At 44.3% G+C, this 15757-nt stretch overlaps 2 protein-coding genes across 2 annotated transcripts; both read right to left on the bottom strand.

Annotated features, from left to right (window-relative positions):
* Positions 1 to 2752: 2752 nt before the first annotated feature.
* LOC118361880 (zinc finger protein 768-like) lies at positions 2753 to 13374 on the bottom strand. Its single transcript, XM_035742092.2, has 7 exons — positions 12839 to 13374; positions 12393 to 12523; positions 12056 to 12229; positions 9374 to 9526; positions 8876 to 8987; positions 8538 to 8665; positions 2753 to 7195 (listed from the first exon to the last, which is right to left on the bottom strand). Exons 1-7 carry the CDS (start codon positions 13113 to 13115, stop codon positions 6248 to 6250), a joined length of 1923 nt encoding a protein of 640 aa, XP_035597985.1. The 5' UTR covers positions 13116 to 13374; the 3' UTR covers positions 2753 to 6247.
* LOC127913400 (gastrula zinc finger protein XlCGF49.1-like) lies at positions 7526 to 8495 on the bottom strand. Its single transcript, XM_052485358.1, has one exon. The coding sequence runs from the start codon at positions 8336 to 8338 to the stop codon at positions 7838 to 7840; it is 501 nt and encodes a 166-aa protein (XP_052341318.1). The 5' UTR covers positions 8339 to 8495; the 3' UTR covers positions 7526 to 7837.
* Positions 13375 to 15757: the final 2383 nt, after the last annotated feature.

Here is a 15757-nt window from a genome sequence, read left to right as displayed (position 1 = left end):
TACATTTCCCAGCTGTCAGGATTACATCTAAATATTGTGAAATGTATGTGATTTCACAAATAGTTTCATGTTTAAAGATGTAATGTGATAACCTTCTAAATGAGAGTGTGGATTTTCATATGAAGATGAACTAGTCAGTGGCCACACCCCCGTGAGCCCAGACATCACATTAGGCTTCATGGAACCGCCCTTTTTTACTGAAACGTATAAAACCCACTCCTGATGAGATTCACACCAGACCACGCAAACACAGGTGTAAACGAAGGTTGCGAATGGTTGAATTTCTAAGACCAAAATGCTGGGTGACGCTGGTGTGTGAAGTGGTTTAAATGTACAACTCTACCAAAGGACAAGAGTATACCTCGTGGAGTATTGGCTACATGCCTGGAAATGGTTCAACTCTGATACTATCGATTCCTACAGAATAAGAGCAAATCTTAGACGTATAATTACTAGTCTGCAAACGGAAATTACGTAAATCTAGGACGAAAATACAGACAACTGCAGAAACAGCGATTTATGAGAATATTTCTGAATGGTACTCTGAAGTATCCATTCTAACTACCTACAACCACGAAAGACTTAGACTTCAACTTCATGTCCTGAATCCATGTTGTCTTTCTCGCTCTCTCAGTCCACACTCCCTTCCCTTTGTCTACCAAGCCGTCATATCAGCTTAGCCCACTAGGGACTTTTCTATCATTGTTAGTAACCAATATCTACTGTTTGTTTGTTATGTATTCTGTGATTTTGTAGTTAGTTAGTAAATAAATAATTAAGCCAATTTGTACGTTGCTGATTCATAATTTATACTAGGGTTCGTGCAGATTTAAAACAAAATAATAATTTTACTACGTTCAGATAAGACTGATAGAAGGTAAAGAATAATTAATGATTGACTGCTATTGATATAAAATATCATCAGATCTGTGGATTCGGAAGATAGCTGCTCTTTTTAAACAAATGCTTCTGTGGTGCCCCGGATTCCTAATGAGTTAGTTATTGCCTGATTAATTTAATCAAATAATTAAACATTAGGTAATCGATTTGAAAATTGAATCTCATTTAATTACAGTAAAGGCACGACACTACTGTCAATGCTCAAAGTTATATTGCACACTTATTTGACACTGTCTAGAATTGGAAAGGATGTAAGGTAACACTTCGCATAACTTCTTGATATACTATTCATTGATCGATTGATTATGTTCTATGCATCATATTGTTTTCTATTAGTAAATAATAGGAAATGCAGGTAAATCAAGAATGTGGTTAGAATATGATTGTGTCTTTGTGCAAGTTAGCTAAGTAATCAGGGGAATTATTGCATACTCTCCAAAAACTGACCAAGACCCAATTCTGGTTAACCATATGTGGTTAACAAATGGGAATTTCATGGTAACGGAATTGCACTGAGACTTAGAATTTTCCCCTAAAATGTATGCCAAACGAAAACCAATGATTGAACAGTTTAACAAACCATACAACTCTATGCATAAGGCCTACTTTTAACAATGTATAGGAACATTTGTACAAAAACACATTTACTGGAGGAAGTGTGCAGATGAAAAGTTAAGTAAAATAATTTTGGGAAAATCTCTCTCAGTTTGTGACCACGTTTTCCAAAATCATAAATATCTGCTTAGATTCAAAGATGTCTGCAGAAAGAATGGGGTGTCAGCTATGACATGACACCTTGAGTTGAGAAAAAAATATTTTACAGTAAGTAACTACAGTAAGTGAAGTGGATTTATACCCGGTAACAGAATTGCAGTAAATTTCATCATGAGTCCCTCTACTAGCTATACAGAAATGCTTATTTATTGATATGAATGTAATTCTCTTCATGGTGATGTATAATAAATTGGTACACTAAGATAGAAATAGGCAATATCCTCCTTTGCATATTTGGGTATTATTCTACATACAGGCTATTATTTTAATGAGCTCTGCCATAAACCAAGACCAAATTTGGTTGGTCCAGCCCAGATCAAATCTGAACCAGCTATTGACCTCTATGTTTCACAAGTTTGAACATCAAAGTACAGCACAGTAGAGCTCAATAGAGTACAGTACATTAGTGTACTCAACTCCGGTGTGCTCTTCTGAACTCTACTCCACTCTATTCTACTCAACAGTACAGGACTGTACTGAACTATACTCTACTTGTATTTACTGTGCTCTACTGTACTGTCCAAACATGTGAAACATAGACTGTGACTGGTTCAGAATTGGTCCGGATGGGACAAAATCTGAACCAAAAATGAAGGGCGGTCCAGACGTCTACGGACATTAAAATAAAGGCTGGTCCGGACAGAAACATAAACTGGCGTCTGTGGACTTCGAAATCAATGCCAGGGCAGACAGAATAAATGTAGACATCTGGTCAGTCTGTGCTCAGTGAGTGAGCAGGCTGGTTACAATAAATGGAAAGATGGGGCGGTAGGTGATTGGTAGGTGTCAGTAAGAGCCAGGAGGGGTGACATTAATTGGAGAGAGAAAAAAAGAGAGAGGGATGGGCTGTCCAGACTATTCACACACTTACTTTGACCACCAGGTGACAGAAAGAGAAAGAAAACAGTTATCAGCTGAACATAACAATATGTCACTGGGGAGGACAGTAAGCAGGTGACTCAACTGTGGTTTGTGACCAGTAGGATTTCTCATTGCAGCCAATTCAATTGACGAAATTCCATTAGTGATTTTATATATGGAGTTTTAATCACTTAATAATTCAGAAACAAAATTGATATCAGTAAAAACAATAACTAATTGATAGGTCTAAATTCAATTATTACATCTGAACTTTTATTTGATCCTCTCTCCTCATGAGGGAGAGAATATCTTAAAGATGTGGGTTTTTGGTAACGGAATTTCAATCCACAAGGCAATGTTGGCATGGGTCTTCAACATCATCGTGTTTTGATGTATTTCGAATACCTTTTAAGACATTCTGGTAGACATTTTCTAAGGCCCCTTATCCATCTGTTTGACAAGAAATCAAAGCTTTTGTTTATTCAACATTTTGAGGTTGGAAAATAATTGAACATGTATATATGCCTTCATTTCAGAAAAATATAGACCGCTTTCATTTGACATGCTCCTATGAACGTCACATGTTGGTGCTCATGGAGCCATGCAAGTCACACATGCGCAAGAGGCCCCGCAACCTGGTCGTCACTAGTTACCACAGCCACAAAGTCATAACCCCCCCCCCCCCATCCTATTTCTACAATGTATCTTCTTAAAATGTGATTCTAAACCTAACCTAACCGGAAATGAAGGTCAAAGGGCACATTATTGTGTTTAGAAATTGTTACAATATTTACTTTGTGATTGTGGTAACTAGTGGAAATGCCGCAAGTCAGACTCGGCCTTCCGCAAAATGTGCGAAGCTCTGGCCATTCCACTCCTCGGTATTGGAGGAGATACCGAGGACCTTGACACTACTGGGATGACGGGCTCTTGCATTGTCCTCTGCTCCCGTGCCACCTTCAGTTCCAGCAGCTGTAGTTTACTCCGCAATACCCTGCCTGCTATGTTTCACTATATTGAATCACTCCGATATATTGGTATCACTCTGCAACAGAGGGATACATCCAAGGCGAGGATTTACAGATTTACTCCGGTGTACACCTGTGTCAAGGCTGGGGTCCGCCCCTATATATATACCCCAAGGCCGCGACACACGTTCTCTTTCATTTTCTCGGCAGACGTTCATATGGTTTGAGGTACAAACTTCCTGAAGTTCGCTTGGTAAGTCACTGGTAAGTGTAATATGTGTAAATGTATTAATAATAATAAGTGTATTAATATCTTGCGTGGAAGTAAACTCACTGGCTGTTTGCAGCTGGCCACATGGCAGTACCTCCGATTCACTTTTGAAGGGACAGCTTACAAATTCAGGATCTTCCCTTTGGGCTCTCCTTGGCACCCCGCACTTTCACAAAGTTCATGGATGCTGACCTGGCACCTCTCAAGTCCCGAGGATTGTTGATCCTCAATTATCTGGACAGTTGTCTGGACCCAGGTCCTGTCACACAGAGACATGCTCCTGACCCACATCGGCGGGCTGGGCATTACTGTAAACGACAAGAGTCATCTGACGCCAACCCAGAGGGTGGCCTTCATTGTCATGGAGCTGGACTCCTCATGAGCACGCCTGCCCTCCAGAAGGGTTCAGGCAAACATATCTTGCCTCAACCACTTTTGGCAGGGGTGGGTAGAATCCGCTTTGACCTGCCAACGCCTGTTGGGCTTGCTGACGGTGGCCTTGTTGCTGATTCCCCTGGGCCTGCTTCAAATCCGGCCTCTTCAATGGTGGTTCATCTCACACCGGCTGCACCCAAAGCGCCACTGCACAGTTCCTCAGGGCATTGTTGAGGTGGCGCTGTCGCTCCTTTCTCTCAGGTGGGGTGGAGATGCGGAGGATGTGCTGCTGGGAGCTGGTCAGCACAGACGGGCAAGGGCACCGGCTACAACCGCAGCATGCCAGTTGCGCTGGCGGTTGTTCTGCTCTTGGTGCACTGGTATTGAGGTTGTGCCCGAGTCATGCATGGTGCAGTAAGTCCTCCAATACCTGCAGTCTGGTTTGGATGAGGGCTTGGCAGTCTCTACACTGAGGGTATTTGGCTGCTATATCTGCCTGCCATGTGGGGTGGATGGACAGGCCAGTGGGGTGCCATCCCTTGGTCTCCAGTTTTATGAAGAGGGTTTGCCACCTGCGTCCAGCTAGGACCCTCTCAATGGTGAGCTGGGATCTGGATGTGGTCTTGGCAACTATGGCAAAGCCTCCTTTGAACTGTCGGGAGTCTGCCACCCTGAAACCACCTCTCTATGAAGGTGGCTTTCTTGGTAGCGATTACTTCCATGAAGAGGGTGAGCTCCATGCTCTTTCGGTAAGTTCTGAGTGCTACCGGATGGACCCCGGTGGAAGAATTATATCTCTTTGCCTCAACTCTTCCCCAACTCTTCATTTCTCCCGAAGGTTCTGTCAGACATCCCTTTTATCCTGTCTGCTTACGACCCTCCGACAGTGGCGGAGGGACACTGGCTTCTAACCGGAGGGCCTCCCTCCGGCATGCTGTGCCCTGTGCAGGCACTGGCTGCCTATGTGGAGCGGATATGGTCAGCGTGAACAACAGACCAGGTCTTTGTCTGCTACGGTAAGAGAGTCCTGATGCCTGGGCTATCAAAGCAGAGGCTCTCTCACTGGATCGTGGACACGATTACGACAGCATACCGCCTGGCTGGCAGGCCAGTGCTGGGATCTGTGGTGGCACAATCAACACGAGGTGTGGCTGCGTCCTGGGCTCTACTGAGAGGAGTGCCCCTCGCTGATATCTTGTGCTGCGGCCAGCTGGGCTTCCTCTCGCACCTTTGCTAGGTACTATCGGGTAAATGTGGCACCTCCCTCTGTGGTTTGTACAGCAGTCCTCGGCGTAGCCGCCTCGTCCTGGGACATTGCCAGGACCCTCCTTCCACATTGACGGCTCTTGCATCTCGATCCGACGCCGGGACTTCGCCGCTGACTGGCCAGGTACTTCTAACACTGACTAAATCGGGTACGGGTATACCAATATATTGGAGTGATCCAATATAGTGAAAAATAAAAGGGTATGTATGTAACCACGGTTATGTGAGCGATATGGGTTACTCCAATCCTCTACGGTGCTAGTGGCGCCTCAAATTATGTAGAGAACGTGTGTTGCTGCCATGGGGTCTATATATAGGGGCGTACCCCAGCCGTACACTGGAATAAATCTGTAAATCCTCATCTCGGATGTATCCTTCTACCACGTAGTGATACCAATATATTGGAGTGATCCATATAGCTCACATAATCATGGTTACATACGTAACCTTCGTTATTGGTTGGCATCATAGCTCAATGGTGAAGCTAAATGAAAAATTGATGTGTGCTGTTCCTGGAAGTATGGTACTGCTTATTATGTTACACATCAAATATCCTATGAGAAGTACTGTATCTTTCAAGCTGAGAGCAGACTTGTTTAGAAAAGTAGAATTAATTTATTCCATCTACATTACCTCAGTAAGGTAAATATTAAACTGTCTTTGTTCTAGCCTAGGTTTATTGTCTCTCTAAAAACAAGTATTTACACAAGCCTGTTTTTAAATGACAAGTTAATGAGGGGTATGTGATTAATTATCCTCTTACCCCAAGACACTTCACATGAGAACTATATTTCAGCTAAAGAATAGTTCCCAGACATCCCCTGCGTACTTCTCAAGCCACACTGCTATGATTTTCCCCTTTGTGGACACTCTTATGTCTGATAAGGCTAGTCAAGAAGGAGAAGCTCTTGTAACATAGTTTGCACTTGAAGGGCTTCTCCTTGGTGTGAACGGTCTGGTGCCTCTTCACATAATTTGCATCAGCGAAGCGCTTCCCACACATGGGGCAGGCGTACGGCTTGTCTGCATCCGTCCTAATACTCTGCCTCCCACGTTGTGACCCAATGACACCAGAGGTAGAAGCAGGAGCCACTGCCCTCAGGTGGTTAGTGTTTGAGTTCCCTCCTTGACCTCTAGCCATTGGTTGGGTGTTGTTGGGATTGTGTGCTGTGTTATAAGCTAGATACCTCTTGTGATGAACACCCATTCTGACCCTGTCTGTATTGGTGGGGTAACCATGAAGTAACTGAGGAAGCCTAGATCCAGGTCCAGACCTTCTATGAACCAAGTCACCAGGCATTAGATGAAACCCTGAAGGAGAAGACAGATCTGCTGATAGACTACCACCCAGGGTTTCTCCCACCACTCTCTGTGAAGGCTGAAGCCCAGGGTGACTTGTTCTGTTCAACATGGATACTGTGGTGTTTGTATCATAGGAACAGGAGGGTCTATCTCCATCAGCCCCAGGCCCTGTATCATCCCTGCACTGAGATTGTGAAGAGAAGGGTCTGGGCTGCAGACTGGATCCCTGACTGGAGCCTCTGTCTCTCTGATGACCACCAGGACTGAGGTTATTCAGTCCACCTGTCCACTGGTTGTGTTCTGTGTGGTGGAGTCTCTGTCCCTTGTGGTTCTGTCCTGGTTTCAACCCGGGAAGAAAGAGTGACGGCTCCGGACCCAGGGTTCTGATCCGGGGCCAGGGTTTGTGACCAGGCACCTCAGAAGTCCAGTCTCTCCCAAAAGCAACACCAGATATCAACTGGTCCTCATTGACTGCAGACTGTAAACACAAATTGAACAGAACATAAAGGTTTATATAAGAAACTCTTTTCTGTACATACAGAAACATGACATTATAAAATGGTAACCACAGTCAAACATCTACCACTGATTGAAATACTGTACCTAACAATATAGAGGCATTGGTGTTTATTATAAAAACAATTCCATATGCGTTGATTCAATACTTAAGTATACTGTTTTGGTTCGACTGAGATAAAGGAAACTCAGTCCCTGCAATGATCCATAAATAACCAAGTCAGTCAGCTTTTTATTTAATTTCAACAAAATGATACGTGACAAGTAGAATAACTTTCTCACTATGGTAACACTTAACATGTTCTGTAAATCTGGTACCCTCGCAATGATAAAATTAATTTTAGAATACTATGGAAAAGGTTAAACATTACACTAAGTTTCACCACTTTATGTCAAGTAAACATGAATTAAGGCACTATAATTTCCTCATTATAAAACACCAGCATCAAAAAACAGGATAAGGTTGTAACTTTTCATTAGGGAAGAATTTTTATAGATACCATCACCATATCATCTACTCTACCTCATCATACTCATTCTTTCCTCATTTCACCTCATCCATTTCCCTATACCTCTAAAATCAAACTAATTGACGACAAACTAACTAGTTCATGTCTCCCGTGTGGACCTTCACGTGCATCTTCAGCTGGTGCTGGTGGGAGAACCTTTTCTCACACTGGGGGCAGCTGTAGGGTTTCTCCCCTGTGTGGACCCCCTGGTGCCTCTTCAGGCTGGACGATTGGGAGAAACTGCCCTGGCACAGGTGGCAACCAAATGGTTTCTCCCCGGTGTGAATCCTCTGGTGACTCTTCACCTGTTGGGGGAAACTGAAGGCCTTCCTACAGGACGAACACGGGAACCGCCTCTCTGTGGCGCTGCCACCTTTACGGATTCTGTCTCTACTACTGTTATTTGTCAATGGGCTATTTAATGTTGAGGCACTGACATTGTCTGAGGTCTGGTTTAACATTCGGAAAGTGTAGGGTGGACGAAGGCTAGGAAGTGTCTGTTTTGTCCCAGGGTCCATATTCCACTTGGTAGATCCTATAAAAGGCAGGCTGAAGGCAGCACCTGTTAGGGTTACTATAGAAGCAGGACTTAGCATCGCTAGGCCAGTCTGTGTCTGTTTTCTCAAGCCACATACCGACACCTCTCCGTCCCCGCAGACCAAATCGACGCCTCAACCTTGTCTCAGACTATCTGTTGTTATGGATACTAAGTTTGGTCGTTGTTTTGTGTTTGACTGTCTGTTTCTGGTTGTGGTTAACAGTGTTGTTCCCCAGCCCAGAGTTGAGGACACTGACCTCAACTATGTCGTCACTGGTCCTGGCCTGCTCAGTGATGTTGTTCCCTGGAACCTTAGCTGCACCGATCGGGGTCTGGAAATCCAAGATGGCCGCCCAGTCTCCTCTGTTATCATCCAGCCAATCACCTGAAAGTTACAAAATAGACTTTACAAACATGGCAGAGAACTGTTTTTTTTTTGTCAATTACCTGGTGAAGTTCATACATTGTGTGTTTTAGTATGTAAACATACATTGTACTGATTTTATTTTATGAATGAAGAAAAAATAACCAGGTACATCACTATTCCCATTGAAGATCTACTACTGTATGTAGGCTATATGTATTTATCTCTTACCTTGCTCTCCCATCTTTAGTCCACTCAGCAGATCAGTGCTCTCTGGTCCATCCTCTATCGTCTCCTTTTTGACCAGCAGAAGATCAGGCTTCCCATCCTCTATGACTACTGACTGTAAGAGATAGAGTGATAATGTTGGATCAAGAGATCTGATTTGAGCACCCACCTATAGAGCATCTTCTGATTGGGCAATGAGGGATTGATGTGATACTACACAAACGTGTCAGTTGAATTGATTACTTGACACTCTTTATTGGTTTGATAATTAAAAGGCATGGTCCCACACTTAAGGCAAAATTAATCAAGTCCTGGGTCCTTATCAATAAAGTCTCAGAGTGGGAGTATTGATCGAGGATCAGGTCCCCACTTGTCTATATAATCTTAGTCATTATGATCTAAAAGGCTAAACTAATCCTAGATCAGAAATCCTACTCTGAAAGGCTTTGTGGATACAGGCACTGACCTAATAACATTCAAACTAGTTTACCGTGGGCTTACCTCTGTGAGACTGTGTGTTGTCCTGTGCTGCTCAGCTGGGGGTTCAGGAGGAGGTGTAGTCTGGCTGTCTTCCATGACAATGGTCACCTCAGGGTTTTCCAGACCCTCCTCACACCCCTCCTCCTTAACCAGCAGCACCTCTGGGCCCTCCTCCTAGAAGAGACAGCTTATACAGATTACATACATACACTCCCTCAGGTATGTACATGTACACACAGATAAAACACATTTTCAATATGGAGTGTTTACCCATCCCCACTATGTTTGAATCCTATACTGTAGTTACAGAATTACTTCATTGTTGTTAAACCCATCACGGGGGACATACAGTACCAGTCAAAAGTTTGGACATACCTACTCATTCAAGGGTTTTTCTTTTTTTTAAACTATTTTCTACGTTGTTGAATAATAGTGAGAACATCAACTATAAAGTAACACATGAAATCATGTAGTAACCAAAAGTGTTCAAATCTAAATATATTTTATAAATGCTTCAGAGTTCAAGTAACAGACACATCAACATCAACTGTTCAGAGGAGACTGCATGAATCCGGCCTTCATGGCCAAGAAACCAATACTAAAGGACATCAATAAGAAGAATTGTTTGGGCCAAGAAACACGAGCAATGGACATTAGACCGGTGGAAATCTGTCCTTTGGTCTGATGAGTCCAAATTTGAGCTCTTTGGTTCCAACTGCTGTATCTTTGAGACGCAGTGTAGGTGGACGGATGATGTCTGCATGTGAGGTTCCCACTGAAGCATGGAGGAGGAGGTGTGATGGTGCTTTGCTGGTGACACTGTCAGTGATTTATTTAGAATTAAAAAGGCACACTTAATCAGCATGGCTACCACAGCATTCTGCAGCGATACGCCATTCCATATCGTTTGGGCTTAGTGGGACTATCATTTGTTTTTAACAGGACAATGACCGAACACACCTCCAGGCTGTGTAAGGGCTATTTGACCAAGGAGAGTGATGGAGTGCTGCATCAGATGACCTGGCCTCCACAGTCACCCAACCTCAACCCAATTGAGATGGTTTGGTATGAGTTGGACCGCAGAGTGAAGGAAAACCAGCCAACAAGTGCTCAGCATATGTGGAAACTCATTCAAGACTGTTGGAAAAGCATTCCATGTGAAGCTGGTTGAGAGAATGCCAAGCTTGTGCAAAGCTGTCATCAAGGCAAAGGGTGGTTACTTTGAATAATCTAAAATAAATGTAGATTTATTTAACACTCTTGGTTACTATATGATTCCATGTGTTATTTCAAAGTTGTCTTCACTATTATTCAACAATGTAAAAAAATTGGGAAAACCCTTGAATGTGTGGGTGTGTCAACTTTTGACTGGTACTGTAAATATGGCAATGTGGGTCAAGTCATCTGACAAACTATTTTAACATGTACTGTAGGTTTTTGTTAGTGTGTGGGTCTAGAGTCAATGAAAGTCTTAGAATAAAAAGTTACATTTTTTGTTTATTAAACAAACAAGTGTTAACTACACCATATGAAAAACACACAAGTCTCAACGAAAACAGCATGAACATGATAAACTGAATTAATTTTCTCACTAATTGCCTTGGGAAAGTTTGAACATCATATAGCCTACAAAGAACAAATAATATGAAATACTTTTTAGGCTTAAATATCACACAATCTGTGGATCTTTTCTGCTGACATTTAAAATAATGCAGGGTTTGATCTAAAAGTCAGAAGATTGTGTGGAATGGTTACTTTATGTTATAGAGTGGAATGGTTTTTCTGCTGGTGTATCCTGAGATATCTCCTCTCTGAGAACCTCTTCCCACAGTGCGTACAGGCGAACGGCCTTTCTCCTGTGTGGACTTTCAGGTGCATCTTCAGATGGTCCTGGCGGGAGAACCTCTTCTCACACTGGGTACAGCTGTAGGGTTTCTCCCCTGTGTGGACCCTCTGGTGCCTCTCCACCTTCTGGAGGCAACTGAAGCCTTTGTTACAGAACATGCAGAGGAACCGTTTCTCTTTACTATTGCCTGATGTGGCTCCCTCTCCCTGAGCCGTGACTCTAGCCCTGTCGTTTGAGTTCAATACCTGATCGAAAAGGACGTGGCTGTGTGAATCGGAAGGCCCCATCGATGTGGACACTGGGTCGTGATCCCCGAACAAGTGTAAAGGGGAGTGGGTGGTGATATTTAGATCAGTCTCTAAGCTTTCCCTGTAATCTAAGAAATCTCTGCCCTGTGAGTGTCCATCTCCAAGGTGACTATCTGCATTCCATGTGGGAGGAGCGTCGCCCTCCACTTTCACAGTCACCTCATCTACCACAATAACCTCCCCTTCCTTATCTAGGCGCCCTTCAGAGTATACACTACTATTGTACTGGTTCCAGTCCCCTCTAGACAGATCAGTCTGTGTCTCTAAACCCAAGGGCATGTTGCCAGAGTCCATTTCTGTAGCATAAGAATAAGATGGATCATCACCTCCAGTGTCTAACACATCACTATCACCACGGGAATGAACCATCCTCTGGCTCTGGTGAAATACCGGTAAAAACTCTGAGCCGGGAGCAGGAGGACAGCCCAGTCTCCCCAGCCCCAGTCTCTCTGGGTCTGATCTGTGGTCAGATCCTGTGTTTAAGAGCCTGTGTGTTACAGTTAAAGTCTTGGTCTCTGACTTGAGGACGGCGTTCTGCGTTCCACTGACCTCCGTGATGCTGAGTCGGGTCCTGGGCGGTGCTGGGGCGGTGGTGGGGTCCTCTGTGGCTACAGGGGGTGCTCCAGCTACTCCAGTCTGGATGTCTCTGCTGTGCCATGGATCCTCCTCTCCTTCAGACCTCTCCTGCTTGACCCCAGGACCTGTAGCCTCTGCATCTGCAGACTGACACAAGGATATCAATGTTGTAGGGAAGTCTCACAAGCTCCCCTATGGCAGATAAATGAGGATGTACATGTAAGCAAGTGAAAAGGTGAGGGGAGCCTTACTGACAAAGAGGCCACATTTGATTTCCAAAGTAACTGTAATGAAACACTTTTACACTAACCTCTATCACTATAACGTGCTGGTTTGAGGTTCCACCACCCTCATCAACAGTGATTGTTTGGTCATCTCTCCATGTATTGTGTCCCGCTGGCTTCACAAAGCTCCTTTGGCCTCCAGTGGGATGTCCTTCACCTGAAAGTGATTGAGGTGGTTAGGTTAACTACTGTCAATGCTATACTGTACACTATTAAAAATGCCTACAATTGGCAAGGATGTAAGGCAACACTTCTCATAACTTCCTGGTAAACCATTTATTGTATTGACCAATATATTATGCATCATTGTTTTTGAGTAAATAGTCAATGCAGTAAATCAGTGTTTAGAATATGATAGTCCCTTTGCGCAAGATTGCTAAGTAATCAGATGAATTATTGCATACAATCAAAAAATTGACCAAGAACCAATTATGGGTAACAGGGCGTCAGGCACTGGGCAATTTATACGTACCTCTTGCCATTCCTCTGTATCGGTCGAGGATCTTGACACTACTGGGACGACTGGCGACGACGCGCTCTCGCATTGTCCTCTCTGCGCGCTCCCGTGCCACCTTAACTTCCAGTAGTTTCCTCCGTAATGCCCTGTTTTCTTTCCGGCTTTGAGTTATTTCCAAACGTAACACTGCATAGTCGTCGTCTACGAGTTTACAGATCTCTGCCACGGCTGCATTCGCTAGCACCTCCATGATGGAGGCTATTTGAGTGTGAAAAACCATACAGTTAGCCATTGTTAGCAACTTAGCTAGCGTTACCTAGATAACATCTATCAACCACGTTCTGTCTGTAGAGCGAATTAAACACCGCATGGGATAAGTATTCGATGCTGTGCAGTTAAATGAGTCATATTATGAGTTACAGGTTGTTAATAAACGGCTAAATAACCAAAAAAATGCTAACGTGGAAATTGTTTATTGGTCACTGTTCACTTCCCTTTCTTCTTCGTATGCGTTTCCGGTAGGCTAGAAGCTGCGTGGCGTAACCTATTGCTGCTGCCTTTTACAGATCGGAGTGTGAATTGCACATTTTGTCACAAATTCGGGGGGCACATCAATTGCACCATCCAACCCTACACAAACACGGAGTGTACAAAACATTAGGAACACCTTCCTAATATTGAGTTGCATCCCCTTGGGCCCTCAGAACAGCCTCAATTAGTTGGGTATGGACTACAAGGGTTTGAAAACATCCCACAGGCATCCTGGCCCATGTTGATTCCAATGCTTCCAACATTTGGATGTATGTTGTTATGATCACACCACGACTCGTTAATCATAAGGCATACACCCCCGCCCTTCTTCTTACCAGAGAGATGTTTGTTTCTGCCAGCACAATGCGTGAAGAAACCAGGTGGCTGTACCGACTCTGATAACGTATGAACAGCGCAAGAAATAATACATAAAAAAAAAAAAATACTGCATAAGAACGCGAAACGAGGCGGCCATCTCTTTTGGCGCCGAATGTTGATTCATCCTTGATGTTTCTACAACTTGATTGGAGTCCACCTGAGCAAAAACCAAGCCATGAGGTCAAAATAATTGTCCATAGAGCTCCGAGACAGGATTGTGTTGAGGAACAGATTTGGGGAAGGGTCCCAAAAAATGGACATTGAAGAACCCCAAGAACACCGTGGACTTAATCCTTCTTAAATGGAAGAAGTTTGGAACCGGCCTCCCGGGTGGTGCAGTGGCTAAGGGTGCTGCAGCGCCAGCTGTGCCATCAGAGTCCCTGGGTTCACGCCCAGGCTCTGTGGTAACCGGCCGCGACCGGGAGGTCCGTGGGGCGACGCACAGTTGGCCTAGCGTCGTCCGGGTTAGGGAGTGCTTGGTCGGTAGGGATGTCCTTGTCTCATCGCTCACCAGCGACTCCAGCGATATATTTTTTTAAAAGAAGTTTGGAACCACCAAGAGCTGGCCGCCTGGCCATACTGAGCAATCGGGGAAGAATGGACATGGTTGGTTCCAAACTTCTTTAAAAAAATATATATATATATCCCCCCCCAATTTCGTGGTATCCAATTGTTGTAGTAGCTACTATCTTGTCTCGTCGCTAAAACTCCGTACGGGCTCGGGAGAGACGAAGTTTGAAAGTCATACGTCACAGCGCGCATCCAACCCGGAAGCCAGCCGCACCAATGTGTCGGAGGGTACACCGTGCACCTGGCAACCTTGGTTAGCGCGCACTGCGCCCCGGCCCGCCACAGGAGTCGCTGGTGAGCGATGAGACAAGGACATCCCTACCGACCAAGAACCCGATGGTCACTCTGACGGAGCTCCACAGTTCCTCTGCAGCACTCCACCAATCAGTCCTTTATGGTAGTGTGGCCAGACAGAGGCCATTCTTCAGTAAAAGGCACATGACAGCCCGCTTGGAGTTTGCCAAAAGGCACTTTGTATTTTATTTATCTAACCAGAAAATGATTGTAAACTGTCATGGTCAAAACATACTAATTGAGTGGTTGTAAAGATGGAGAGAGATCTGTCCATGATAAAGATAATGCTCTGCTTTTTTGACACCACACTCCACAAAGAAAGCACAAAGTTTTAAATGTATGTAGTTCTGTCCATAAGCTGTTCTTGTCTATGAATGTTCTGTATTGTGTCATGTCTTTTGTGGACCCCAGGAAGAGAACCTGATGCTTTTCCAAAAGCTAATGGGGATCCTAATAAAATACCAATACTAATAAAACTCAAGCCACACTGCTACAATTTCTCCCTATTGTGGACACTCCTGTGTCTGATAAGGATACTCAATGAGAAGCTCTTGTAAGATACACTATATATACAAAGGTATGTGGACACCCCTTCAAATGAGTGGATTTGGCTTTTTCAGCCACACCCCGTTGCTGGCAGTGTATAACTTCGAGCACACAGCCATGCATTCACCATTGTGGAAGGACCACCAGGGGGCAGGCTGGTCCCACAGAAAGTAGCCTAGTCCGGCATGTGAGTCAAGGTGATCAGAGGCACATAAGCACAGCTGACAGTATGAATTACCTATTCTCTTCCCCCTACAAGAGAGAGGAGGGAACCGGCAGTGGGGGAGACTGGAGGGGAAAAAAGAGTGATTGCTTCTCCAAAGGAGAAGATTTACCAGACAGGAGGGAGAAGAAGAGGACAAACTACCTCTTGGGATTGGCAACCACGGATCCGTACCACCGCCACCCGAAGGGAGCTCTCTACGAACAAATAGTTAATTAAGGCAGTGACACACCCGTCATTTATGTTAGAGAGAATAAAGTAGATGGCACGGGTCCAAATTTTGATTTATGACCCTGCGTCCATGATGACGTATACATGTCCAAATATGGGCCTCTGGCCAGGACATCCTGTTCCTGTGGTCACGTGTTAGAGGGTGTGTTATTTTATATCTA

The sequence above is a fragment of the Oncorhynchus keta genome, chromosome 29 (genome assembly GCF_023373465.1).
Source record: "Oncorhynchus keta strain PuntledgeMale-10-30-2019 chromosome 29, Oket_V2, whole genome shotgun sequence".
Classification (NCBI taxonomy): Eukaryota; Metazoa; Chordata; class Actinopteri; order Salmoniformes; family Salmonidae; genus Oncorhynchus; species Oncorhynchus keta.
This window is presented reverse-complemented; position numbering and strand designations above follow the sequence as displayed.

What these genes read in the sequence shown, in the direction of transcription:
- LOC127913400 (XM_052485358.1), bottom strand. Translation starts at nt 8,338, where the DNA reads ATGCTAAGTCCTGCTTCTATAGTAACCCTAACAGGTGCTGCCTTCAGC.
- LOC118361880 (XM_035742092.2), bottom strand. Translation starts at nt 13,115, where the DNA reads ATGGCTAACTGTATGGTTTTTCACACTCAAATAGCCTCCATCATGGAG. An exon ending in CAACACACAGTCTCACAGAG is followed by an intron (nt 8,988 to 9,373) that starts GTAAGCCCACGG and finishes TATCTCTTACAG; the next exon opens with TCAGTAGTCATAGAGGATGG. An exon ending in ACTAAAGATGGGAGAGCAAG is followed by an intron (nt 8,666 to 8,875) that starts GTAAGAGATAAA and finishes TGTAACTTTCAG; the next exon opens with GTGATTGGCTGGATGATAAC.